Raw genomic sequence first — 21,812 nt, 5'->3', positions numbered from 1 at the left:
TAGAGCGATGAAGTGATTGAAGGGGGTTGGTAAATGTGCGAACCAGTGCCGATGACGAAGTCGATGAAGAACGTGGGTTGATTTGCTGCTAACGCGGCTACCCGCCTGGACGGTGCGATACGATACGGTAGATACCTATGGTAAGAGTACCTCAAGAACCAGGGATAGAAGAGTGAAAAGAGCAGATGGAGATGGCAAGCATGAAGTGAGAGGTCAACAAACGGTCATGCGGCCGAGTATCAGTCGAGTTGTGGGTGGTGTCTTGTATCGAACGAAAGGAGTGTCAGGTGGTCTGGGTGAAGTATCTGTACGGAGTACCGGGCCACGAACGTTGCTCGAGAATGGATTGGAGGTTGAATGAATGGTGGTTGAGTTTCTGAGCCTCCTTTGGGGGAACGCGTTGGATACCTTTAGACGGGACGGGGCACAAGACCTCCTTTTCTTGCGGCTGGACGAGCAGCAAGGGACAGATTTCTGTCCTCAGTCCTGCCGCCCCTGAAATGAGGATTATCCGATTCTGGCGCATGGGTTCCGGGAGCCAAGGGAAGGGAATCTGGGAACTCTGCGGACGGGACGGTCTGTCCAATGCGATTGCCAGATGGTCAGATTACACAGATTACCTCCTTCTCACTTCTCAGAGGCTGAGGAAGTTACTCACCCACTCAGTATGGATCTATGGATGGACCTGCCGCGTCGTATGCGTATGAAAAACTATGGGAACTGGAGGAGGCTCAGAGATCAGAGAGAGATTGAGGGACCACTCAACTCCAGACCCGAACCTTCCCTCACAGATTCCATTTCTTCTAATTCCACCGTCCGGCCCCACGCCTTGCAGGCACACGCCGCACAACTTCACACACCTAATCCATCCTGGGCCGCGTTATCCCATCCCATACTATGACACTTCACGCTCGGCACGCTGCTCTTGGCCCTCTCAATTTAGGCCATTTACGTATCGCTTACACTTCTATTTGCTATTCTCAACGTGAGCCCAATCCAGTATTATCTGCTTCAGAGGTGACCACACACGTGAAACCGTTTGCTGACTCGATTTGTGGGCCATTCCCCTGGTCCCGAGGGAAGGGATCATCGGCGTGTCGTCGGGCTTTCGGACCATACGAGACCGCCCCCAAACCTAGCCTTTTGCAACCAATCCCGTATGCCGACAGACGACAGCCGTGATGGATGTTGCATTCGTCGAATTGAGGCCCGTCTACAGTCCCAGAGTGCAGACTACCTCACAGTGTATCAATCGGAACTTTCCTTTCCCTGAGGCTTTTCAGCCGTTGAAGATCGTCCCGGCCCGGGTCGAACTATCCGCTGGCGCGGTTCGCACACCCTCGTGGAATTGTCGTGCCTTTTTTCGTTTCCGGGTGCGCTATCCCGCTGCCGTGTCCCAGCACAGGCGTTTTGCAACGTCCATCCAACGGTTCCGTGAGGGCACACGGCCCCGTTTTTGACGACGATGCCGAAAACCGTCAGAGGCAAAGGGGGCTCCACAACGGTGCTTTGCCGTCGCACCAGCCCCTTCGCTGCCCATCAAAACATCGACGTCATTTCTTCAGGACCCATTCGAAGATGCAAGAGGGTTCATCCTGCCACCACCGCCTTTACCCCAGACAATGCAACCACAAACCCTCTGCGCAATGTGCACGGCGTGACAACCTTACCCTCGCCAACCTCGGATCTGGGAAATCTTCTCCCCCCAAAAAAAGAATCCAGATTCGGAGTTGCAGTAGGACATGATCCATCCCTTTCGTGACCACCTGACACATTGTTGCATGGACTGATCGACGAGTCAAAAGTCGCAGACACGCACGCACGCGACAGCAGACAACAATGCACGTCTCTTCCCACGGCCGCTCGACCGACGATATTGACACTGTCTCGAGAAAGACCCTGAAAGGAACGACTTCCAGGTTTAAGCCCTCCACTTGGTGAACACTGTGGTCCACATAAGTCTCGAGAACCAAAGCTGCATTCATGGCTCACGACACGACGGACGGGCCTCGTTTTCCACTGATCCATCTTCATGCTTGGAAGTCTGCATTGGAAGAGCGGGGATGATTCCTTTTCTTCACGAGTACCTTACTTCCCCCCAGTCCAGTCCTCCGCGTCTGGGTTGCTCACGAGTCGCGCCCGATCAAGACCCCAAGACCCCAAGACCCCAAGACCCTTAAAATATCGCGGAGGAGGGGAAGCAACTTGAATCGTTGACTAAGACACTGGAGAAATGACCGTTCGATTCCCGCCGAAAGCGAATGTTTGTAATGTGGGCGACGTGGGGGAAGTGACATGCCGTAAGGCCCGTGACGGTTGAATATTGCTTATTAGTCAACTTGTTGTGCAATAAGCATGGAAACAGAGAGCTCTGGTCTACTTCCAGAGCAAAGAATGGTTGTCGTTCTCCACGTCCTGGGGTACACGAACGCCGTTTCTTCGCACTTCCTACACCCTACCGTGTACCAGATTAACCCAAACCAAGAAACATCCGGAATCTTCTTGAACAGATCAAAGTGATCTTCTCACCGCAATTTGAAAGCATGTTTAGGAAGATATTACATGTGGGTCGCGAGGCCGGGGTACGTAGGAAGATAGGGATGAGCCGGTAAAGTGGAGACATATCCTGATATTGTTTGTGGTGAGTCGCAACACCACGACCACAAGCTCACGTTCGCGATACCAAGCATTGCGGTGTTGATCGGGTCACCGATCGAACGAGCAGTCGAGATATCGCTGCAAAGCTCGTCGCTCTGTGACTCTTTTGAAGGGTTTGGGTCTTATCGTACACTGAACATAAGGTGTTCCACCGCGAAGCCCGACATGATCATTTCAATGACGACGCATCTTCATCAATCTTTCCACAGATGACTTACCCCATCAGTCCAATCTCCGCCCGCTTCTGGGTTCACCTCAGTTCTCGCTTTGACATTTTCAAGTACCTCGCTCAAAGACGAATCAATCTTTTTCTCGGCAAGCTCAACTCTTGCCGTGTTTTTCATCATCTTCCTCACTTTGGCTGGGCGAGCACCGGTTGATTCAGATGCCGTCTTTCTCTTCACCATCTCTTCATCTTGTAGTTGCCTGAAGTCTCCGATCGCCTTCTTCCTGAAATGGTACTCCAACGGTTCTGTCTTTTCACGTCTGAGTTCGTCCTTCACAGGACCCGGCATGCGCTCCAAGATCCCGACGAGCTCTCGCTTCTGCGTCTTATCGGCTAGTTCGCATGCGTTCTGTCGTATGATTTCGAAATTTGGCGATATGTGCCACGGCTGTTCAAATTCTGGCTCGCTGAGAGGCACAGAAACATACGCGTCGGTCATCTGCTGTTCTGGTATGGTACCATTCTCTGGCTTGGCGCCCGCTTGCAGAGTCCAGTCGTTCTCCTGGACGTGATACTGTCTTCTGTGGTTTCTCAGGGCTCCTTTTGAATCGAAAGCGATGAGGCAATCCAAATCGCTGCACCGGAATTGAGGTTTGTGTGACTTTTCGTGGTTGTCGCGTTCTCGTTCACTTTGAAATCCTGACCAACCTTGGGTACATCCAGCCCATCGGCATCGGTAAGCGCCATGTGCGTGTCTCTTGCCGAATTCTTTCCAGTCGTTAGCTGACACAAGCGCTTTATAGGCCTCTAGTGAGGGGTCGTTATTGAGAAGCGACTCGAGTATCGAGCTGTATTTGAGATAGGCTTCAGAGAGTCTCGTCGGGTCCTGCTCTGCACCTTTACCGATTAAGTCAGCCATTGACCTGCTCGTCAGGTCCTTACAGGACTTACTGAGAGGTACCAACTGCGTTCTAGAACTCTCAGATTTGCGGTTTTTGAAGATGTGATATTCTCTGGCCGGGCCCAAGAAGTTGAAGAGAGGAGCAAGAAGGGCATCTGCATCTGCATCAGAGTTCCGGGTCTCGGTTTCAACGACTTCGTTGCTTGACTTGACCTTCTTGAATAAGGCCCAGATCGTCATGGTCTTGTCTCGGAGTCTCTGCAAGTCTGTCTCGGATCCGATGTGGACACTTGATGATAAATGATCGAACCAAAACTCGTGGGCATAGGGAAACAGGTCATGGTATCCTTTGATAACCTCAGTTACTGGAAGTGGGCAGGCCAATGATACAAAGGACATGCTTGTAGATATATAGCGAAGGCAAGACAGGGCGATCTCAGTCTGCGCCTTGGCAGGTGACACGAATGGCCCGCTTTGTTTACTGAGAAGGTAACTGCTCGTGGAGTGGTGCAATCAGCCTCACGCTCTACCATAGTATGGAGGATAGTCAGTCTCACGTTCTGGCAGTGAAGTGTACTAGAGACACTTGGCCACTAGGTTTCTCTTCAATCAGTGGCTTGCAGAGGTTGAGTACTTTTTTGTTCAACTTCGTCGTCGAGTCGAGTTTACCATGATCTTTGTGAAAAACAATGGCGTCGCAGACCTCGAATCCCTTCATTGGTCGAAGAGAGAGTGTAAGTAGTCCCAGAATTCTCTCACAAATGGTTTGATTGAGGTCGGATTCGTTATCTTTTATCCGATTGAGTATGGTTTGATATCTTCTCCGTCCATTGATTAGCATCAGAGGCCCTTGAAATATCAATTATGGGTTTCTCACACTCCTTCCAAGCCTCTCGGTAGTCTGTCAATAGTTGATCTCAAGTCCTCAACACTTGCTTGGTCTTGCAAAAACCCCATGATTAGATGGACCCATAAGAACATGCCTGTGGTAATGAAGTGTCAGACTAGCTTCGCTTCCTATCGCCGTGGCTTTGCTACACGCTTGTATTTCAGAGAAGACTCACCATCGGCTTTACTCATGAGACTTTCAAGAATGCTTTGCAGGACATCTTCATCAAACTCGTCGTGAAGAGCTCTTAGCTTCACTTTGGCAAATCTAGATATATCTTCTGACACGAGGGCATGCTCTTTATCCTTGGTAAGATTGATCACGGCTGGCTGCTTCCATCTTTTCTTAATTTCTCGGAGAATAGGCCGGGTTTCTCTCGAAGAGATGAACAGCTTGACACTTGACATGCGAGTTCCATCAGCCGGTTCAGGAGCGCCTAGACCATCCGCAGTGTCAGAAGGTGGTTTGAGAAGTCGTGATAGCTCATCAAAGATGCGGACCTGGTCGCCATCGAGGTACTCGTCAATTCCGTCAACCACAAGGAACACATGGCCGAGAGAGTCAACGAGTAACTTCGTTATTTGTCTGACCTTTGTGAGCGGGAGGGTTGAGTTAAATCGGACATGCTCCTCATATATGTATGGGAGTAAACGCCGGTTAAGTCGTAGCATCTTGGCACAGAATACCTTCAAAATGGTGCAAGCAGGGTTTTGTTCGCCTTTCCTCAAGAGTTCAGAGCTCATACAACACATGAGGACTGATCTCGAGGAAGTTGGCGCCATTTGCATCAGATACGAGACAAGCGTTGACTTCCCTGGACCGAGTAAGCTATAGTTTGTGACGGGAGCATCGGGTCTTGTGGTCTAACTCACCTGAGCCTGGTTTTCCCTTCAGCCATAAAACCTGACGTTTATCTTCTTCGTCAAGCCAGGTCATGACCTCCGAATGCCTCATCAACCATTCACATGTTTCTGGGACCCTCGCCTCCTGGAAGTCGTTCAAGAGATCTTCTTGTTCTCTGTCACACACACCGAGTTGCAACCACTCGAAGACTTGGCGTGCATACTCATCGAGTCTTTCGTTCTCCCTCTTGGCTGCTTCTCGCATCAGCCTTTCCCTTTCATCCATTGCCTCCACAATCTCGAAGCTGGCAGCTTCTCGGTCGACTAGATCTCTATTGGTAGCAAGACGCGACAGAATCGCCTTGAGCCGATAGCCGAAGTCTTTCCAGCAAGAATCGAAGAGCCTTCGCCAGCCTAGTCCTAAGTTAATCAGTGATCTTCATACGAATGGCGATTAAACCCTACCAGGTCGGCGTGCAATCTTATAAACATCTAGATGGATTGCAAGTATGTCCATATATACTTCTACTAACACACTTTGAAACTCGGGCTGATTGCGGAATGCTTCGCTGAGCCGTTCAAAGCGAGGCAGGTTTCTCGCGATCTGGGCATATACATCGATCAGGCTTTCGTAGGCTTTGTTTCTATCGAATATCTCGTTTCGCAATATTGTCAACTTCTCTTATATGGAGGATCTCAAAGCCTCTTGAAATTAAACTTACAACTATCGACAGTTTGATGGGCGCCTGGTATGACCCCAAATGTGTTAGACCCAACTACTGAACGGTTTCATCTGTGAGTAGGCCATGATCAACATACCCATGCAAAACATAGAAATGGTATGCCTTGACATAAAGGTTCCAAAACTACTCCGAGTGTCTTCAAAGCCTCGAAGAACGGCTCCAATCGACGAGTATTTCGTAAAGCTCTCCGTTCGCTCTGTTCGCGCTCGACAGCTCTGGCCGCATTCTGAACATCTTCCAGAGAAAGACCACGAAACAATTTGGCGTCACTGGGATATAGTGCTTGTTCAAACTGCTCAAATGCGTCTTGAATTTTCTTCGAATTCTGCGTAGAACATTCGCTTTTCGCAAGGGCCAAGAGTGCCATGACGAGTCCCCGAAGGCGTAGGGAGTCTTTGCGTCTGTAAACGCATCAACAGCGATTCCTCGTCGTCCTTTAAGTTACCTCATAGCCACTTGAGAATTGAAAATCAAGGTAAAGTCTTGAGTTCAACTGGGTTCCTGTCAAAAGTGCCTTGCATAAAACGAAGTATGCGACATGCACGCTGCCGACAGTGCCTTCACATTTTGTCAAATCAGCCTCAAATTTGAACGCCGTTTTGAATACTTCTACATGGTAAGATCCAGATGACATGGAAGCCTCAGTAATTGATTGGCAGCGGACTGCTGACAGCATGCATGATCCTCGCACAATGTTGGCAACGTACATGCTAGCCTGCACATCGATTGCCTTGTCACACCTACACAGCGTTAGGCGGACTAGCTGCACAAACCAGCACAGAACCCCGATTCAGACGCTGGAGCTGATACCCGAAGTGGCGAGAATTGTGCAGAGATTTTTACATCTAGGTAGGGTTAGGAGGAACCGAATCGATTAAAGGGAGTCTGCGTTTGGATGGAATCCAACGTCTTTCCCCTGACTACGAGTGCCGGAACCAAGCGATTTAGGTAGCTTGAATCAGCTAGAGTGAATATGATCTCCGAGGATAGTCTGGAAAAGAGCGCATCACGGTGAGCAGCAGGGATGTCGAACATGCACAATTCAGCTGCTCCTCCTCCAAGCCGCGGGGGCTTGAACAAGTGTGCCTCGTGCCAGGCAGCCTGCCTTGTTTAAGAGAGATCGCATGGACAATCGAATTACGGCATCTGATAAAAACACCTTGGGCTGTTTCGTCGGGGCTACTACACCCCGAAAGGAATTGGCTGGCTGGTTCTGCTGAACGTCTGCAAAGCATGTGAACATGAGCTTGACCAGCGCTTCAGTCCACGTAGGATCGTCCTCCAAGCGACGGAAACTTCATTCAGGCATACCGGAAAATGTTGAAGCGAAGTTTCAAGAGCAGTCAGGTGCAACTGACGATGCTCACTGGCTTTCGAATGGCTTCACCACGCAAGAGGGCTCTCGAAACCCAGTGTCCCCAGAGATATGCTATGGTTCGGTCAGTAGAATCTAGACATCACTAATTCAAGCGTGTGGACTGAGGCGATGACCAGCTTGACGGAATTCCCCTTCGGTTGACGGATTCGACAAAGACAGCTAGCCATCACGATCTCGACCTTCTTTCATGGAACGGCTCGAAATATCTGAAGTCCCTTGATGGATTAAGTGTTTCATATGAACTTCCACGCCGAGCAATCGATATTTTCAGAACCCTCTCGGATAAGGCGAAAGTGCTGCTCGATGTACGCTTGCATGTATCGAACCCTGAGCCGCCCGTCACGCGAAGACAACGCCTGAAAAAAGTCACCAACGACAGCTCACCTGTCTTATCAGCTACAGCCAATTTATACGGTTCCCGCGCGTTATCCGACTCTGTAAGTACGTTTCTAGAGAGCTGTCATGCTTTCCTCCAAGTTCCGGATCGATGTACGTACGACGTTCCTTACGTCAACCCCCAATGCCTGTCATCTCCCGACGACAACACTGTTATGACCTCTGCATTCAACGGCGATATTACTCTGCAATGGGCTTGCGACAACAGCCAGAACGATGATCTTTTCGATGAGCTCGGAAACGATGAAGAGTTTGAGGAAGCTCCGCAGCCAGACCTACTACGGGCTCGACTGAAAGGGTCAGCGAATACCACCAGAACAACCTTATCGCTCGACGACTAACATTGTAAATTCAGACATCAGAAACAAGGACTCAGATTTCTGCTCGATCGAGAGCAGGGGTGGGACTTCGAGAGCAGACGGCTAGATGTCTGGAAATCTTACAAAGATAGATTCGGTTTCTCAAGGCACGATATCCTTCCTACAACTACTGTGGATCAAAATATCTAAATTACACAGGTACAAGAACAATATCAATGGACTCACACAATGCGAAGCTCCGAAAGACTTTCGCGGGGGGGTTTTGGCCGACGAAATGGGCCTCGGCAAAACGCTCACCATGCTGGCACTGAGCGCGGCGGCAAGAGATCCGAAGAGTGACTGTTCATGTCAGGTTGGCAAGGACTCGCCTGACGCCACCGAGAACATACTGGGAACATTGGTCGTTGTTCCCTTATCGCGTATGTGGATATTTCCTTCTTCATCATTCGGGCAATTCACTGAATTGGGTGGTGGAAGTTCTGGTTGTCTGGGAAGACCAAATAAGAGAGTAAGTCGACTCTTATAGGTACTTCGCAATGTGCAACATATGGCTGATATCACAGACATATGGCTCCCGAGTTCAGAAGTTTGATTTACCATGGAAATACTCGAAAGACTCCAAGGGCACGACTCAGGCAATGCGACATTGTCATCACGACGTACAACATTATTGCTGCTGAATGGAATGAACTCAAGAGGTCACGGTCAGCGAAATCGTCCACAACGACCCTGGTAGAGTCGAAATGGCACCGTGTGATCCTAGATGAAGGCCGGTCTCCTACGCGTATACGCAAGTCGGCATGGAGATATTGCTAACTCAAAGCAGCCCACATAATCAGGTCTCCAGGCACGCAAAATGCGAGAGCCGTGTGCGCACTCGAGGCAACGCACCGCTGGTGTATCACAGGCACGCCGTTACAAAACAGAACACAAGACATTTTCAGTCTCCTGAAATTCTTGAGAGTATATCCCTACGACAGTTTCGAGGTCTTTGACAGGGACATTACAAAGCCCTGCAAGGTGCAGGTAGAAGAAAGAGGCCTCCAGTTGCTTCGCAAATTGATGCGAATGGTCACCCTCCATCGAAGCAAAAAAGTTATCGAACTTCCGTCTATACAAGAAGCCATACAAGAGGTCGAAATGACAACTGCTGAGCAATCCATGTATGAAGAAGCAAGGGATGGAACGCGCCGATTCATCAGCGATGTGTTGGACTCCGAAGCCGGGGCTCAGGGATCTTCCTACATCCACGCATTTCGCCGAGTAAACGACATGAGATACATATGCAACAACGGGATTCGACAGCGAGGAAGACGCCTGAACCCAAGCCCTTTATCTGAAGTAGAGAGTGAATCAGAGACAGGGGTGGACGAGCTGGATCATATCCTGGACAACTTGGACGAGGCATGCTTTGACTGCGGGACTGATATTACAGATGCTCAAGAATCCTATGATATCCGTGAGGTTCTCACCGACATGAAAGCAAACCAGCAACAGATCTGTGTGGAATGCTCTCGGAGACAGCTACATACCCAACAACCAGATACAGATCTTGAAGACCCGGTCGCTTCTCAAGTCGAATCACAAACACTAGCCACGGAACCTTTACTGTCGAGCAAGGTCAAAGCAGTCGCCTCGTTCGTGGAAAGCATTCCTCGGGGGGAGAAATGGTAAGCTGCTGTTAAGTGATGAAGTAAGAACCCCCTGCGCTAAACAACGGCAGCGTGATCTTCTCATTCTGGACGACAACGTTGGAAACTATGCAGCGTGCGTTGGACGACTGTGGAATCTCCAGCTGTTGCTACCGAGGCGACATGAAGTATGCTGTAAGAACGGAGTCCTTGAAGAAATTCTCGAACGACGAGACGATCAAGGCGATTCTGGTTTCCATTAGCTGTGGAGGCCAAGGGTAAGAGCTTCTCCCATCCTTTCTTCCTCTTCCTAATGCACGTCGTCGCTGACCCTAGTTGAAGGCTCGACTTGACCATCGCAAACCATTGCATACTTATAGAGCCGCAATGGAATCCAATGGTGGAGGAGCAGGCCATCGCGCGTGTACACAGACTTGGTCAGCAACATGCCGTCTCTGTCACAAGGTTTGTGATGAAAGGCACTATCGAACGAAAAGTTCTAGAGCGGCAAATGAGAAAGAAAGTCTTGGCAAACTTGGTTCTCGGAAGAGAGAAGATCAAGGAGGGTGAAAATGGCAAGAAACAGCTTGCAGTGAGTATTTAATTCTCCGGTCTCCGAGATATAATTTGTGCTAACGCGATAACAGAATCTAATGCAGCTCATCTACTAGACGAAGGAACGGTGTTTCAATGATGTTCAACAAGCAGTTGTCTATTCACGATGTACAATTAGTTGTCAGGAAGCATAAGCTGTGAAGCTCCTCGGGCTGCCGCACGGAGTAGGGCATTCTTGATTGAAAAGAAGCGCAAGTCTGGCGTTCCAGGCTAATGGAATTTTGGAAGAGCACGTAGGAGCTGAATACGTGCGAAAATAAAGGTCTGATGTGCTGAAGGACAGCTAGACTTTCTCTTGTCTCTCCGTCTCCTCACCTGGATTTCTCCAAGAGAAGGTAAAGGACCATGTAAATAAGAAACCTTCTATAAAACATCAACCACCGCAAAAGCGGACGTACTCTATGGCATGCCACATAAGCAGCCGGTATGGCGAGCGAGAAAATAGGGTTCCCTATATACCTAGCAGATCGGATTACAAAAGAACTTTCAAGAGAGATGGCTACTCAGCGTGTTAGCTAGTAATCACGTCCCACCCGAATGATGACAGCTCATAGTGCTGAGATGTCTGCGATCCTCCGTTATTAGGTAGACTTGGTCGCAGATACACTGTACGTAGCCACGATTCAACAAAAGAATATGTAATAAATTCATCTACAGGAGCCACATATGATGAATTTCGATAAGTCTCACGTCAGAAAAAGACAATTTTTGTTTGATACATTGATCATGTCACCAAGTACCTGGCCGCTGCTACAGAGGCTTTCGAATGCGGCCCCACTAAAACAACAAACCCACGATCCCCTCAAAAAAATACTCGGGGACACCAAAAAACATACAACACCAGGTATTCGCTGGTCGTCACCGACCCAACTACTAATCCGGCCCTCATTGGCTTGTCTATGGGAGAGCGGACGGGATCCCGAATTTTCCAATGGGTATGGTCGTATGTGGCGGTCTGAGGAGGGCAAGATGATCATATTCTGGTGGAACGACGAGGGATTGTGGAAGGAAGTTTGTAGGACTTTACATAAGGCAAGTAAGGCTCTGTAAACGTCAATGCGTCTCTGATGAGAGACTTGGTGTCAGTTAAACGCTTTATAGTTTGAAATTCGCGTGGTATATCTGGCTGTTGCCCCCTATCGTTGCATTGTCCCCGAGTCTCATCAGCCTCCATTGACGAGCATAAGAGGGAGAATAGACAATACACTCCTTGCGAATCTTTCTTTTTCCAGGCTGCTCTAGCTACTTAGTTTAGAGAGTCCAAGTAAGTACATAGACTTTTCCGGTAGGAAAACGCTTCATAATACGCCAACCATCATGAGCTCCGGCTGCGAGAGCTTGCACTTCCTTACAGCTTCGAGATCGACAAAGCTGTTGATATCGAGTGTTAGATATTGGTTTTTTAGTATCTTTATTGATAGTTTTTTGAAAGATCTGTAAACCAGTACAATTCGTGTGGGCGCCGCTGATTGTAAAGCTGAGATTCGCGGTCTTGAACAACCGCAGTATGCCGTTCAGCTGTATTTGCGGTTCTTCGAGGACGCAGGAACTGTGCCTCTTAGTTTCTGTACAAATAGTTGAAGTGGAAAGAAGAAGGAACATTGATAAGTCTACAGAGCGAACCCGATGTCAAACGAGGAAGAAAACCAATTGCCTTAACTTTTCTGTCAACCCTCTTGATCCCCATACCAACATCAGGCACGGGAGGTCCATGCAATCGAAACCGACTCTGTTCAATCTTACATTTGGTGCAGAATTCTCTCTGAGATACCTTTTTCTCCGAAACCATCCAGCACATTTAGTTGTAAGCAAATTACTTACCATCATGGGCATGTCAAATGCCCTTTATCTTCCTTATCTTAGTCGGAGCCGGTTCCGCGCTACAACACCAGAACCGTTCCGTACAAGTTCCGAGGGTGCGGGGAACCCGATAACACCAAGCCGACAACCACCAGATTCCAGAATTGACCAACACAATTCAAAGACGTTGAATTCTAGATCTCATCTATTTCAATGACGATGGACCGTTCCGTTCGGAATAAGAAGGAAAAGTCTCGAAGTGGGTACCAGACGCGGCCTCTAATACCAACTGTGGTCGTTCCCCCCAACTAACAAGCGTCTGTCTTCCGATTACATTAGGTGGTTGCCTCGTGTGTAAGCGAAGGGTAAGTCAGTTATGACTGGCACTTCCATCAGCTTTGGAACTCGATTCTAATGTTGGGTTGTAAACCAAAAGCGCGTCAAGTGTGACGAGCAAGAGCCAAGCTGTCAAAGATGTATAAGGATTGGGACCGAGTGCCCTGGATACAAGCGACCTGTGAGATGGTCTACCAAGTATGAGAAGACTACGGTCTCTGGTTACAATCCGACCAATCTTGGCAGCTGCAAGACGACCAAGTCGGTTCAGTGTATTCAAGGACTCTCGGCAGTTAGAGAGCATTCGACCGCCCTGTCATCTGAGCATCTTCAAGATACGCCTCCTCATGCTGAGACTGGAGACCTCGACACCATAATAGTGCCAGGCACGTTGAAGAGCATCAGCACAATCACACCATTTCAGGACTGTTCGGGAGAGGTATCAGCACTCTTGCACTACTACTTCTCTACAATTTGCCATGTCCTCTCATCGTTCGACTCCTTGCACAATCCGTTCCGCTCGGAAGTGCCTAGGCTGTTCAGTCAGTCGCCATTGCTGCTCTACTGCGTATTGAGCATGTCCGCCGCCCATCTCTACCAGAATGAGGAGTCGAGGGTTGTTGTCCCGTTACGACTCCAGACAAAAGCCATTTCGTATCTCTCTGAACAGCTACCCAGACCACCTCATATCAATGAGTCTGAAGTGTCCGTCTACAGTGAGCCTGAAGTAGGGAGACTAGTTGGGGCTGATATTGGAGATGATGTGCTTCTGGGAACTATTCTACTAGGAATGACATCGGTATGTTTTCTCACGCTCTCCAAGCTTCAATCCGTCTTCCCTGCAGTCTAGGATTGACAGTGTTACAAACAGGCGTGGCACGACGTGTCTTCCACTGGGTTAATGCATCTCCACGGGTCAAGAGAGCTCTTCAAGACCTGGATGTCATCTAACCATCTGGACACCACCAACCAGAGAAGAACAATGAGCGTGACGCAAGACTTCGTGGTCTCATCTATGGTCTACTGGGAAGCCATGAGCTCCTTTATCGTGGACCAAGCCCCCAATGCTCTATCCTATCTGGACGCTTTCTGCTACCACCATCCGCCACGTTCTCGACAAACGCGTCCGTGTCCCTGGACAGGCGTGGGGACAATCACCTTCATATACCTGGCAAAAACAGCGACGTTGTTCAGGAAGCTTAGAGCTCTGAGTAGTCTGGGCTTATGCGGACGAGGTGATGGCGTCCAGGATACGTCGTACTCGGATCTTTTGCAACATGCCACGATCTTACAAGAGGAGATCTCGAGGCTCGAAGATTCAGCTGTGTTATCAGTTGCAGACAGTGGCGATATGTTCACACCTCCAGGTCATCTCGTCGCCATGGAGCAATGTTACCGGCTGGCGGCTCTGCTTGAGTTGTACAGAGCATTCCCTGAGCTGGTGGAAACCTCAACCGCCAAGGATCACGCGAGGCTCGATGCTAATGGACAGATTAATGAGAAAGCAGAAAAAGTTCATCGTTTTGCTTTTAGGATCCTTCAGACCATGGAAGAGATACCCGTCACATCTGGCACCGTGTCGACACAACTTTTACCTCTCATCATCGCCGGAAGCGTTCTCGGTCTAGTTTCGAGAGAGAATGTTGCCGGTGAAGGAACTGAATTTCTAGGCAGTGCGGAACAAATTACAAGGTGGAGAGAGTTTGTGAGAATGCGCACCCGTTGGCTTTACCAGTTGATTCGACTGAAGCCCGTGAGGCATGGGTTGCTCATCTTGGAAGAAGTTTGGGCGCGCTTGGATGGCGCAAATGCCACAAGTCGCTCTAACTATCTCAATCCAGGAAGGGAGAGTTGCCATTGGATCGATGTAATGGAGGAAAAGGGGCTAGAGACAATGTTGGGGTAAAGCTGCAACGGGTATGGCATTCCTCAGCTTAGACTTAGACGAAAGAACACGCAGATTTTACCAGACATTGGTTTTGATGGAAGCGAGGCGAGCAGAAAAGTACGCAAATGGGGTCGTCCAAAGAAGAAACAGTGTTATCAGCGAATTCGGAGGTCTCGGCAGATAAATGCCATATGTCTACACGCTTCAGGATGTCGTAACGCACCTCGCACTTTTTGTCCTAATTAGGAAATATGTGTCCCCACCCGCCACGATGCAGTCGACACCGGCGATAGCAGAGACGGGAGTAATGGACATGGGCATAAATGGGCTCTGATTTTCCAGTCGGCTTCAGGCTATGGAACATCTTGTTTTTATCAGTTTGCTCTAGCAATCATACACCCCGTTGTTCTCCTTTCACACCATGCCTTCAACTCGAGACGGCTACCTCTGGACTCCGTCCGGGGAGACGGTCGGTCTAAGTACAAAGGCAGTCGTCGAATCTACTCCGGAATCTTCCATCACAAAAACATACGACGTGATCGTAATAGGAAGCGGCTTCGCCGGCCTCATTGCCGCGCGCAACCTCAGCCGTGACTCTGGCGCTCGAGTTCTCCTCTTGGAAGGTCGAGATCGTATCGGAGGGAGGACATGGACAGCCAATGCGCTAGGAGAGGACTTTGAGATGGGCGGGACATGGGTACACTGGAAAGTCTTCTCAAGTTGTCTCCAAGCATATGGTGCAGGCCGACTAACTGGAGCACAAGCAGGCACCAACCTCACGTCTTTACGGAAATCCACCGATACGGTCTACAATCTTACCTGAAGACGTCTTCAGGAACAGCTGCCGCGGAAAACACATTCTACACACCACAAGATTCGAAGCTTGGGCTGGTCGATACCCTCGAAACCAACACAGCGGTTCAAAACGTCGCGGATGCCTTCTTCTCAGTCGATGGTCTGTCCAGTCGCGAGTTGATGCCTTATCCCCATGACCCATTCCGTCTTCCTGCGCTCTGGATTAAGTACGATCACCTCTCCGCCAAAGACCGTCTGGATCAGCTCGACGTTAGCCAACGTGACAAGGACCTCTTCGACGCTATGATCAGCTCCTTCGGCGCCGTCCCCGGCAGCGAGTGCGGTTTCACTGAAGTTCTGCGGTGGTATGCTCTGGGAGGCCACTCTATGGCTGGGACCTTCGAGCTTGCTGGCATGTATAAGCTTGGCGGAGGAGGCATGACCTCGCTAGCACGGGCGATTCTAGCAGACTACCGCGGGCATGTACTCTTCAACTCGGTGATTGAAAAGGTAGAGCAGAAGGGATCGACTGTTGTGGTGTTCAAGAAGCATGGACATCGGTTCGAGGCGAAGTATTGTATCTCAACTATTCCCTTGTAAGTGATTCCCCTTCAACTCGAGTACTGAAGGTGCTAACAGTACGCCCAAGGAACTGTCTGTCAGACGTAACCTTCTCCCCGCCGCTCTCACCACTCAGAATGGAAGCCATTCGGGCAGGTCACATCAACAAGGGAAGCAAGGTTCATTTCCGACTTGCAAGACCTGAACCCGGATGGTTCTCCATGGCGAATGGATACGGGACTTCACCGTGGTGCTTTGCGTTCTCAGACCACAACGGCACCACTGACCAAGCAGACTCTGGCAACTTTTGCATCGGATTTGGCTATGGTTCGCATCACATCGATCCGAAGGCGTCTACTGAGATTACTGCAACTTTCCAAAATAGCATTAAACCTGAAGCTGAGATAACAGCCTACCTCACCCACGACTGGGCCAACGATAGCCTCGCCAAAGGCACTTGGAGTTGCTGGGGACCCAACTCAATGACCAAGTGGCTCGAGCAGCTCCAAAGACCAGAAGGCCGAGTTCATTTCGCGAGCGCCGATTGGGCTGATGGATGGCGAGGGTTCATTGACGGGGCAATTGAGAGAGGGACTACCGTAGGACGAGAGATTGAGGTGTTGCTCGCGAAAGACAATGTCATCGCTAAGCTGTAGAACCTATGTTTACCCATTAAGTGTGTCATATTGACTCTCAAGCTAAGCTTTGCCAAGCAATGGAACACCCACAGACAGCTTTGAATAGCAGCGTGAGGGCTTTTACAGGTTGAAAAGTCACATCCTCAAGGACTAAGAGCCTTGATATTTCCCGGTAGAGGCATTGACTTTGATATGTATCTTTATTAATAACAGAGGCGATTTTTCTCATCAAGATGAACCCTACTTTGTTGTACATTAACCGGGCCGCAAGCCAGCCTTCTTTTTGGGCAGCTGCTAGGCCTCGCTTTCTCATCTTTGTCTATACCCTTTCGTCGAGTCTTCGTCATGTCCAACGATCTATCGGGCTCAGCTCCGAGACTCCACGTTCTACCCATCCAACGCCGTTGCTTGTTTTTCTTTTTGTTGTGCACGTCTAGGCTCCTTTTCTCCTTCTTCGTTTATTTCTTAATCATGCCGTCGAAGGCGGGAATGAGGGTCTGTGCAAGCCAGAATGAGAAGACCAGCTTGGGTCCAGTCATGAGGAGCTAGAAGGAGACCCGAGTGTCAGCAGGTGATCGATAGGGGAAGGAGTTGAGGGGGGAGCTGCTGGATAGTCTTACCTTGGGAACCAGACCCTTGAAGAAAGCGGTGGCACCCTCGTTCTTCATCATGTTGGAAATGATTCTGAAACCACTCTCGGGGTTCTCAAAGTTGCGGTTTTGGATACGGGTCTTGATGACGTCGAGGGGAGCGGAGACGAGGAGGGAGGCAGAGGCACCGGCGATGGAGGCGATGAAGTTCTGGAACCACGAGGCCTTGTTGTAGTCCTCGAGCTTGAAAAGGTACTCCTTTGTGAAGGCGGATCCACCGAACAGCTGTTGATAGGAAAGAAACACCAGTTAGTCGCTGCTACAGACCCGGAAATGAGTTGGGAGTGTGCTTACAGCGAAAGAACCAGGAGCGTTACGGGCGGCGGTCCAGCCCCAACCTCTGTACAGGCCGAAGCCCTCATCGGCAACGATTCTGAAGACACCACGGCCGCGGAACGCCTCGGGGTTTGTCTGTCTCTTGATCTTGAGGACGTCGAGGGGAAGGAGGACGATCTCTCCGATACCGATCAAACTGTGATAAAGTCGCCGCGTCAGAATGCGAGTTGGGTCCCCACAGATATCTTCGGTCTCCGAGCTTTGCGCCTGGAGGGGAAAATTTCACTCACCTGCCAGCGGTGGAGTGCATGATAGCCTTGCCAGTCTTCTTGCCGAAAGCGCGCTCAAAGTCCTCGCCGTAGTTCTTGGCCAAGAAGTCCCTGGCGATGGGCTGACCGCCATACTTGTATATTCTCTGGAGGACCTTGTAGCCGGCGGCGTATCCCAGACCGGGGAAGAGCGAAACGAACTTGCGGCCCGCTGTCGCGTTGGCGGTGTCCTTGAAGATGACCTTGTTGAGTTGCTCGACGCCGGAAATCTTGATTGCGAAAAAGTGTCAGCTTTCTCGGGGCGTCATGTCGTGGAAGCTTTGCTTGCGGGAGGCAGGAAAGGGAGGGGGGTGGAGCTCGGTCCGGCGTACCTTGGTCTGGTTGCTCATCAAGCGCTTAGCGATGGTGTCGACCTGAGCTTCTTATTAGCTTCTCGTCCCACGGCCCATCAACTAATCGTAGCTCTTCGTGGGACTCACGGGGTGGAAGACGGCCAATTCAGCGATACCAGCGGAGCCTGCAAAACGTCAGCGCGCCGAGCTTTCACGCGCGGGCGCAAAAAAGAGGGAGCATACCGGAGCCCAGGAGTCGCGCGGTGTTCGACTCCTTCTCCCGTCCAGTACTAGCAGTCGGAGACATCTTGATAGGAATCTGCGATGAAGTGCGAAAGGGTAACTAAAAGTCCCAATTGAATAAGAGCAAAAAAGGCGGGTTCCAGAGGTTCGGACTGTCGTCAGGTCGTGGGGGCACGGATATCAGGAGCAGCTCGAAAGAGAAGGGTGATTCAAAGTTTTGGAGTCGACAGCTGGGAAATTTTTACTCAACCACTTTGGACCGAACTCGCAGCTTAACTTTTGCTGACCCTGCAGGGACAGGCCACCCTGGACCGCCGAGCACCGGGAAGTGGAGCCTAGCACGGTAGGGATTGGTTCGCCGCGCCGAAGCAGCTTCTATCTACCGACCGGTACGCTAGTTCCGACCATTCTCGACCGATCGGGCTGACTTGCGGCTCGGTTTATAGCAGAAATGGATTCACTTGACCACGACCTACCGTACCGGCCATATACATGTTCTCACTCGGAATCACATCGTGCTGTCGGGGTAGCTAAGCTCCCGCTTGGGCGAATTCGAGAATCACACCCCAATTTCAGCGAGTCCGGCGAAGTGGCGTATGATGCTGAGACGTGGTTCCTGGGAAAAACTGCGCTTCCTTTTGATTTTGGGTATCTATCATCCTTCTGCCATCCCCCATTTTGAGCCATTCGCCCAATACCTCATTGCATATGCCGATGATGGTGGTACTTGAGTCGCTGTGTACGGTTTTATGCCTCGATCTAGTAGTCTCTGAAGACTCCCACTAGTTCGTCCAGTCTCATGACGTGAGCAAGAAGTTTGCTCTGCAATTCCAGGTACTTGCTGTACTTGTTGTAGTGTTCTGCAGTCATGACCTCTTCCTCCTTGCCTTTTACGTCCCTTCTCTCAACAAATGACAAAATGTTCCGTTCTCGGTACCGATGCACTTCCAAGTTTTGAAGGCATCGAAGCATTGCTTTGTAATAGTCATCGACCAGCTGCGCCTCGGTCCTTTCAATGTCAAAGAACCAGAAGAACATTGTTCGCGTCGCTGTTCGACTGGCATCTCTGGGAACCTCCTGAACATCAACGAACCCGGCCATCTGCATGGCAAGCATTTTGCCCTGAACCTCTCCTTTCTTCATGAGAGCGAGAGACGGGAGCATCTTCTCATCCAACTTGCCCTTCTCTCGCATAATGCGAGTCAAACGCAGTCCATGCCGGCCGAATGACTGCTCGATGACGGCATCCACCTCTGTCTGTTTGAAACCCTCGATTAATGGCTTGAAATCGACGGTCCACTGCCCTCGGCCTTGACTGCCACAGTGCCGCAGAAAGCCTTGCCGGCTTTCAGATAGTAGTAGCAAATGCTGCCGCATTTGATCGATACGGCTAGCGCCAAATATGGGCCCATCTTCGAATCTGACCTCGCGGGATCCAGAAGCTGCCCGCGGCCCCTCGTCTTCGGACACGCCCGAATCTGCTGCGCCGTTCATGTTGGGACGAGCAGAAGCCCTCGGAGCCATCGGAGGTTCGTAATCAGAATCGTCGGAATCGTACATAGGCTGGCCTGGCGTGGCTCTGACCTTCTCAGCACTGCGAACGTCAATCTGATCTGCAGAAGCCTTTCCAACTCCATGAGAGACGTCAATGGATTCATCAAGGTTTTCGAGTATTTCCAGACTGGTCACAGTGACTTGGCGTGAGTTTGAGCCTGGACCGTCTGCGTCGTTATCAGAGTCGATTCTCGGGTCCAACTGACAGCGGGACACCTGTTGCGTCAATAGCCGTAGAGCCGTGTGGTATACGAGGCCGGTGACTTCTCCAAAAGCATCGGCTGCGTACTGGGCTAGCTTCTGGTTTCGCAGCTCAACGAGACACTTCTCGGTGTTGACCCTGAGAACAATGTGGGACTAAACTTTGTGATTAGCCAGGGAAGAGGAAGAGAGTTTTTCGTGCAGATGAAGACTCACGTCGATCTCAGGTACATCCTCGTCCCAGTCTGCAGATTCTCTTGCTCCTCGGCCATTGGCAAGCTTCCTCCGCTTGGTCGAAAACACGTTACCTCGTCCGACTTGTCGCTTCAGCTTTTTGCTCTCGTCGCGTGCCTCTCGGAGTCTCTTTGAAACTTCTGTTTGCATGAGTTCTTTGTTTCGTGCTGTCGCTCGTTCGCCAGGGGCCGTTTTGGTGACCTCCTCTTCGATCTCGCGGTAAACGTCTTCAGGGTTTCTGAACGTCTTGGGCCCAACCTGATCAACAATTTCCGCCACAATTAGCCGATTCAAGACAGCGTGAAGCTCCTGAGCCGCATGCGACGGCCCATGCCCGTTGACCTTTGCCTTAGAGCCGTTGCCGTTGACATGGCCGTTCGTCGCATGGTCGCCATTGAGACCTGTTCCGTTCCTCCCCTCAAAAGCCTGTAAGAGATCCGATACCCTAGCGTGGCCGAGCTGCATGATGGTTTGTACAATCTCCTGCTCCGCGGGGCCGAATTCGGTGCCAACCATCTCGATGATTTTTCCAGCTCGGATAATATTGTAGCATCCATCGGGATTCGCTTCATAGGTGCCGATCTTGTTATTGGAATCGGACTCGTGGTAAATGAGGCTCTGTTGAACGAGGAGGGCTAGGCCATGGCGCAATTGCCGCGGAGTAAGACCAGTGGTTTGAATAAGTTGAGCAATGGTAGACCTGCCCTTACTGAATAGCACAGCCAGGATTCGCTGGAAGAAGAGCATCTGTTAGTATGATCTGTTGAGGGTCCATAATATGTAGAAGGTGCGATTGTGTTGCGCCGTGTCAGACATGGAGATGGTGTTTGAAACTTACTGCAGGTAGCTCGCCGCATATGTCGTTGACAAGGTGAGCGCAAAGCTCAGCGCCATGCTTGGTCTGGTGGAGGAGTTAGAGAGACTATGATTTCAGCTTGATCAGCGCGATGCGAAACCTACCACCAACATGGCGAAACTTGGATTCAGGAATCAATTGACTCTAGAGATCCTCTCAATATCCCTAGAGCTGCCACACAAGCTACCGAGAAGTCATTGAGATAATACAGTGCCGTATGCTGGGTATTGAACGAAGCACTTGGCCACAGATGACTTTGTCGCAGTGAGGGTCGCGGTCTTCAAGTGGTGGAGGGACTGAAATAAAAGTATGGGAACTTTTTTTCTGAGCGGCGGGCCACCTAAGGCGGGGTGGGGGACAAAGTCGATGGAAAGCGCCGAGTCACCGACAGAGTCATGGAGGCTGAAGCTCCAGGTGGATGGAAGGCGTGGCTAGAACCTCTGAGGTGCAGTGCCAAAAACTTAGGTAAGAATGGATCTGCGACGCTTGAATGGAGCCTGAAATTCAGACGTCAATTGAGGCCTTCTTGGGATGGCGGGTGCTTACCGTGGCATGTGGCTTGTGGCTTGACACCAGCCTCAATAATGTTGGAAACCTGGGATTCACGGATTCTGCGACTCATCACTTTGATTACCTAAGG

The 21,812-nt window shown here is 50.4% G+C and overlaps 8 protein-coding genes across 8 annotated transcripts; 4 read left to right on the top strand and 4 right to left on the bottom strand.

Annotated features, from left to right (window-relative positions):
- Window positions 1-2,376: 2,376 nt before the first annotated feature.
- On the bottom strand, window positions 2,377-4,124 carry BDZ83DRAFT_649044 (uncharacterized protein; the record flags this gene model as incomplete). The annotated part of the gene is made up of 3 exons (XM_060510240.1): window positions 2,377-2,448; window positions 2,877-3,721; window positions 3,776-4,124. 3 exons carry the CDS (start codon window positions 4,122-4,124, stop codon window positions 2,377-2,379), a joined length of 1,266 nt encoding a protein of 421 aa, XP_060368254.1.
- Window positions 4,125-4,598: 474 nt separating this feature from the next.
- On the bottom strand, window positions 4,599-6,566 carry BDZ83DRAFT_649043 (uncharacterized protein; the record flags this gene model as incomplete). The annotated part of the gene is made up of 6 exons (XM_060510239.1): window positions 4,599-4,708; window positions 4,790-5,428; window positions 5,487-5,817; window positions 5,922-5,948; window positions 6,179-6,202; window positions 6,276-6,566. The coding sequence occupies 6 exons, from the start codon at window positions 6,564-6,566 to the stop codon at window positions 4,599-4,601; spliced, it is 1,422 nt and encodes a 473-aa protein (XP_060368253.1).
- Window positions 6,567-6,867: 301 nt separating this feature from the next.
- On the top strand, window positions 6,868-7,083 carry BDZ83DRAFT_610607 (uncharacterized protein). Its single transcript, XM_060507602.1, has one exon. The coding sequence runs from the start codon at window positions 6,874-6,876 to the stop codon at window positions 7,075-7,077; it is 204 nt and encodes a 67-aa protein (XP_060368252.1). The 5' UTR covers window positions 6,868-6,873; the 3' UTR covers window positions 7,078-7,083.
- A 277-nt stretch (window positions 7,084-7,360) lies between these two features.
- On the top strand, window positions 7,361-11,047 carry BDZ83DRAFT_610603 (SNF2 family N-terminal domain-containing protein). The gene is made up of 10 exons (XM_060507601.1): window positions 7,361-7,638; window positions 7,694-8,271; window positions 8,329-8,439; window positions 8,492-8,712; window positions 8,771-8,801; window positions 8,857-9,062; window positions 9,120-9,963; window positions 10,017-10,202; window positions 10,267-10,516; window positions 10,572-11,047. The coding sequence occupies exons 1-10, from the start codon at window positions 7,441-7,443 to the stop codon at window positions 10,593-10,595; spliced, it is 2,649 nt and encodes an 882-aa protein (XP_060368251.1). The 5' UTR covers window positions 7,361-7,440; the 3' UTR covers window positions 10,596-11,047.
- A 1,447-nt stretch (window positions 11,048-12,494) lies between these two features.
- On the top strand, window positions 12,495-14,654 carry BDZ83DRAFT_767861 (fungal-specific transcription factor domain-containing protein). The gene is made up of 4 exons (XM_060515293.1): window positions 12,495-12,598; window positions 12,679-12,704; window positions 12,776-13,474; window positions 13,547-14,654. Exons 1-4 carry the CDS (start codon window positions 12,553-12,555, stop codon window positions 14,579-14,581), a joined length of 1,806 nt encoding a protein of 601 aa, XP_060368250.1. The 5' UTR covers window positions 12,495-12,552; the 3' UTR covers window positions 14,582-14,654.
- Window positions 14,655-14,920: 266 nt separating this feature from the next.
- Window positions 14,921-16,718, top strand: BDZ83DRAFT_789979 (uncharacterized protein). Its single transcript, XM_060515704.1, has 3 exons — window positions 14,921-15,260; window positions 15,389-15,954; window positions 16,008-16,718. Exons 1-3 carry the CDS (start codon window positions 14,985-14,987, stop codon window positions 16,573-16,575), a joined length of 1,410 nt encoding a protein of 469 aa, XP_060368249.1. The 5' UTR covers window positions 14,921-14,984; the 3' UTR covers window positions 16,576-16,718.
- On the bottom strand, window positions 16,719-18,555 carry BDZ83DRAFT_610594 (mitochondrial carrier domain-containing protein). Its single transcript, XM_060507600.1, has 7 exons — window positions 18,328-18,555; window positions 18,232-18,269; window positions 18,124-18,165; window positions 17,774-18,021; window positions 17,502-17,679; window positions 17,178-17,432; window positions 16,719-17,102 (listed from the first exon to the last, which is right to left on the bottom strand). Exons 1-7 carry the CDS (start codon window positions 18,389-18,391, stop codon window positions 17,016-17,018), a joined length of 912 nt encoding a protein of 303 aa, XP_060368248.1. The 5' UTR covers window positions 18,392-18,555; the 3' UTR covers window positions 16,719-17,015.
- A 531-nt stretch (window positions 18,556-19,086) lies between these two features.
- On the bottom strand, window positions 19,087-21,737 carry BDZ83DRAFT_789977 (RNA polymerase III subunit RPC82; the record flags this gene model as incomplete). Its single annotated transcript, XM_060515703.1, has 4 exons — window positions 21,277-21,737; window positions 21,155-21,217; window positions 20,299-21,048; window positions 19,087-20,238 (listed from the first exon to the last, which is right to left on the bottom strand). Exons 1-4 carry the CDS (start codon window positions 21,283-21,285, stop codon window positions 19,087-19,089), a joined length of 1,974 nt encoding a protein of 657 aa, XP_060368247.1. The 5' UTR covers window positions 21,286-21,737.
- Window positions 21,738-21,812: the final 75 nt, after the last annotated feature.

This window comes from Colletotrichum acutatum (assembly GCF_030867785.1).
Source record: "Colletotrichum acutatum strain CBS 112980 chromosome Unknown BDZ83scaffold_19, whole genome shotgun sequence".
Classification (NCBI taxonomy): Eukaryota; Fungi; Ascomycota; class Sordariomycetes; order Glomerellales; family Glomerellaceae; genus Colletotrichum; species Colletotrichum acutatum.
Note: the sequence above shows the minus strand (reverse complement) of the source record. Positions and strands in the feature narration are given on the sequence as shown.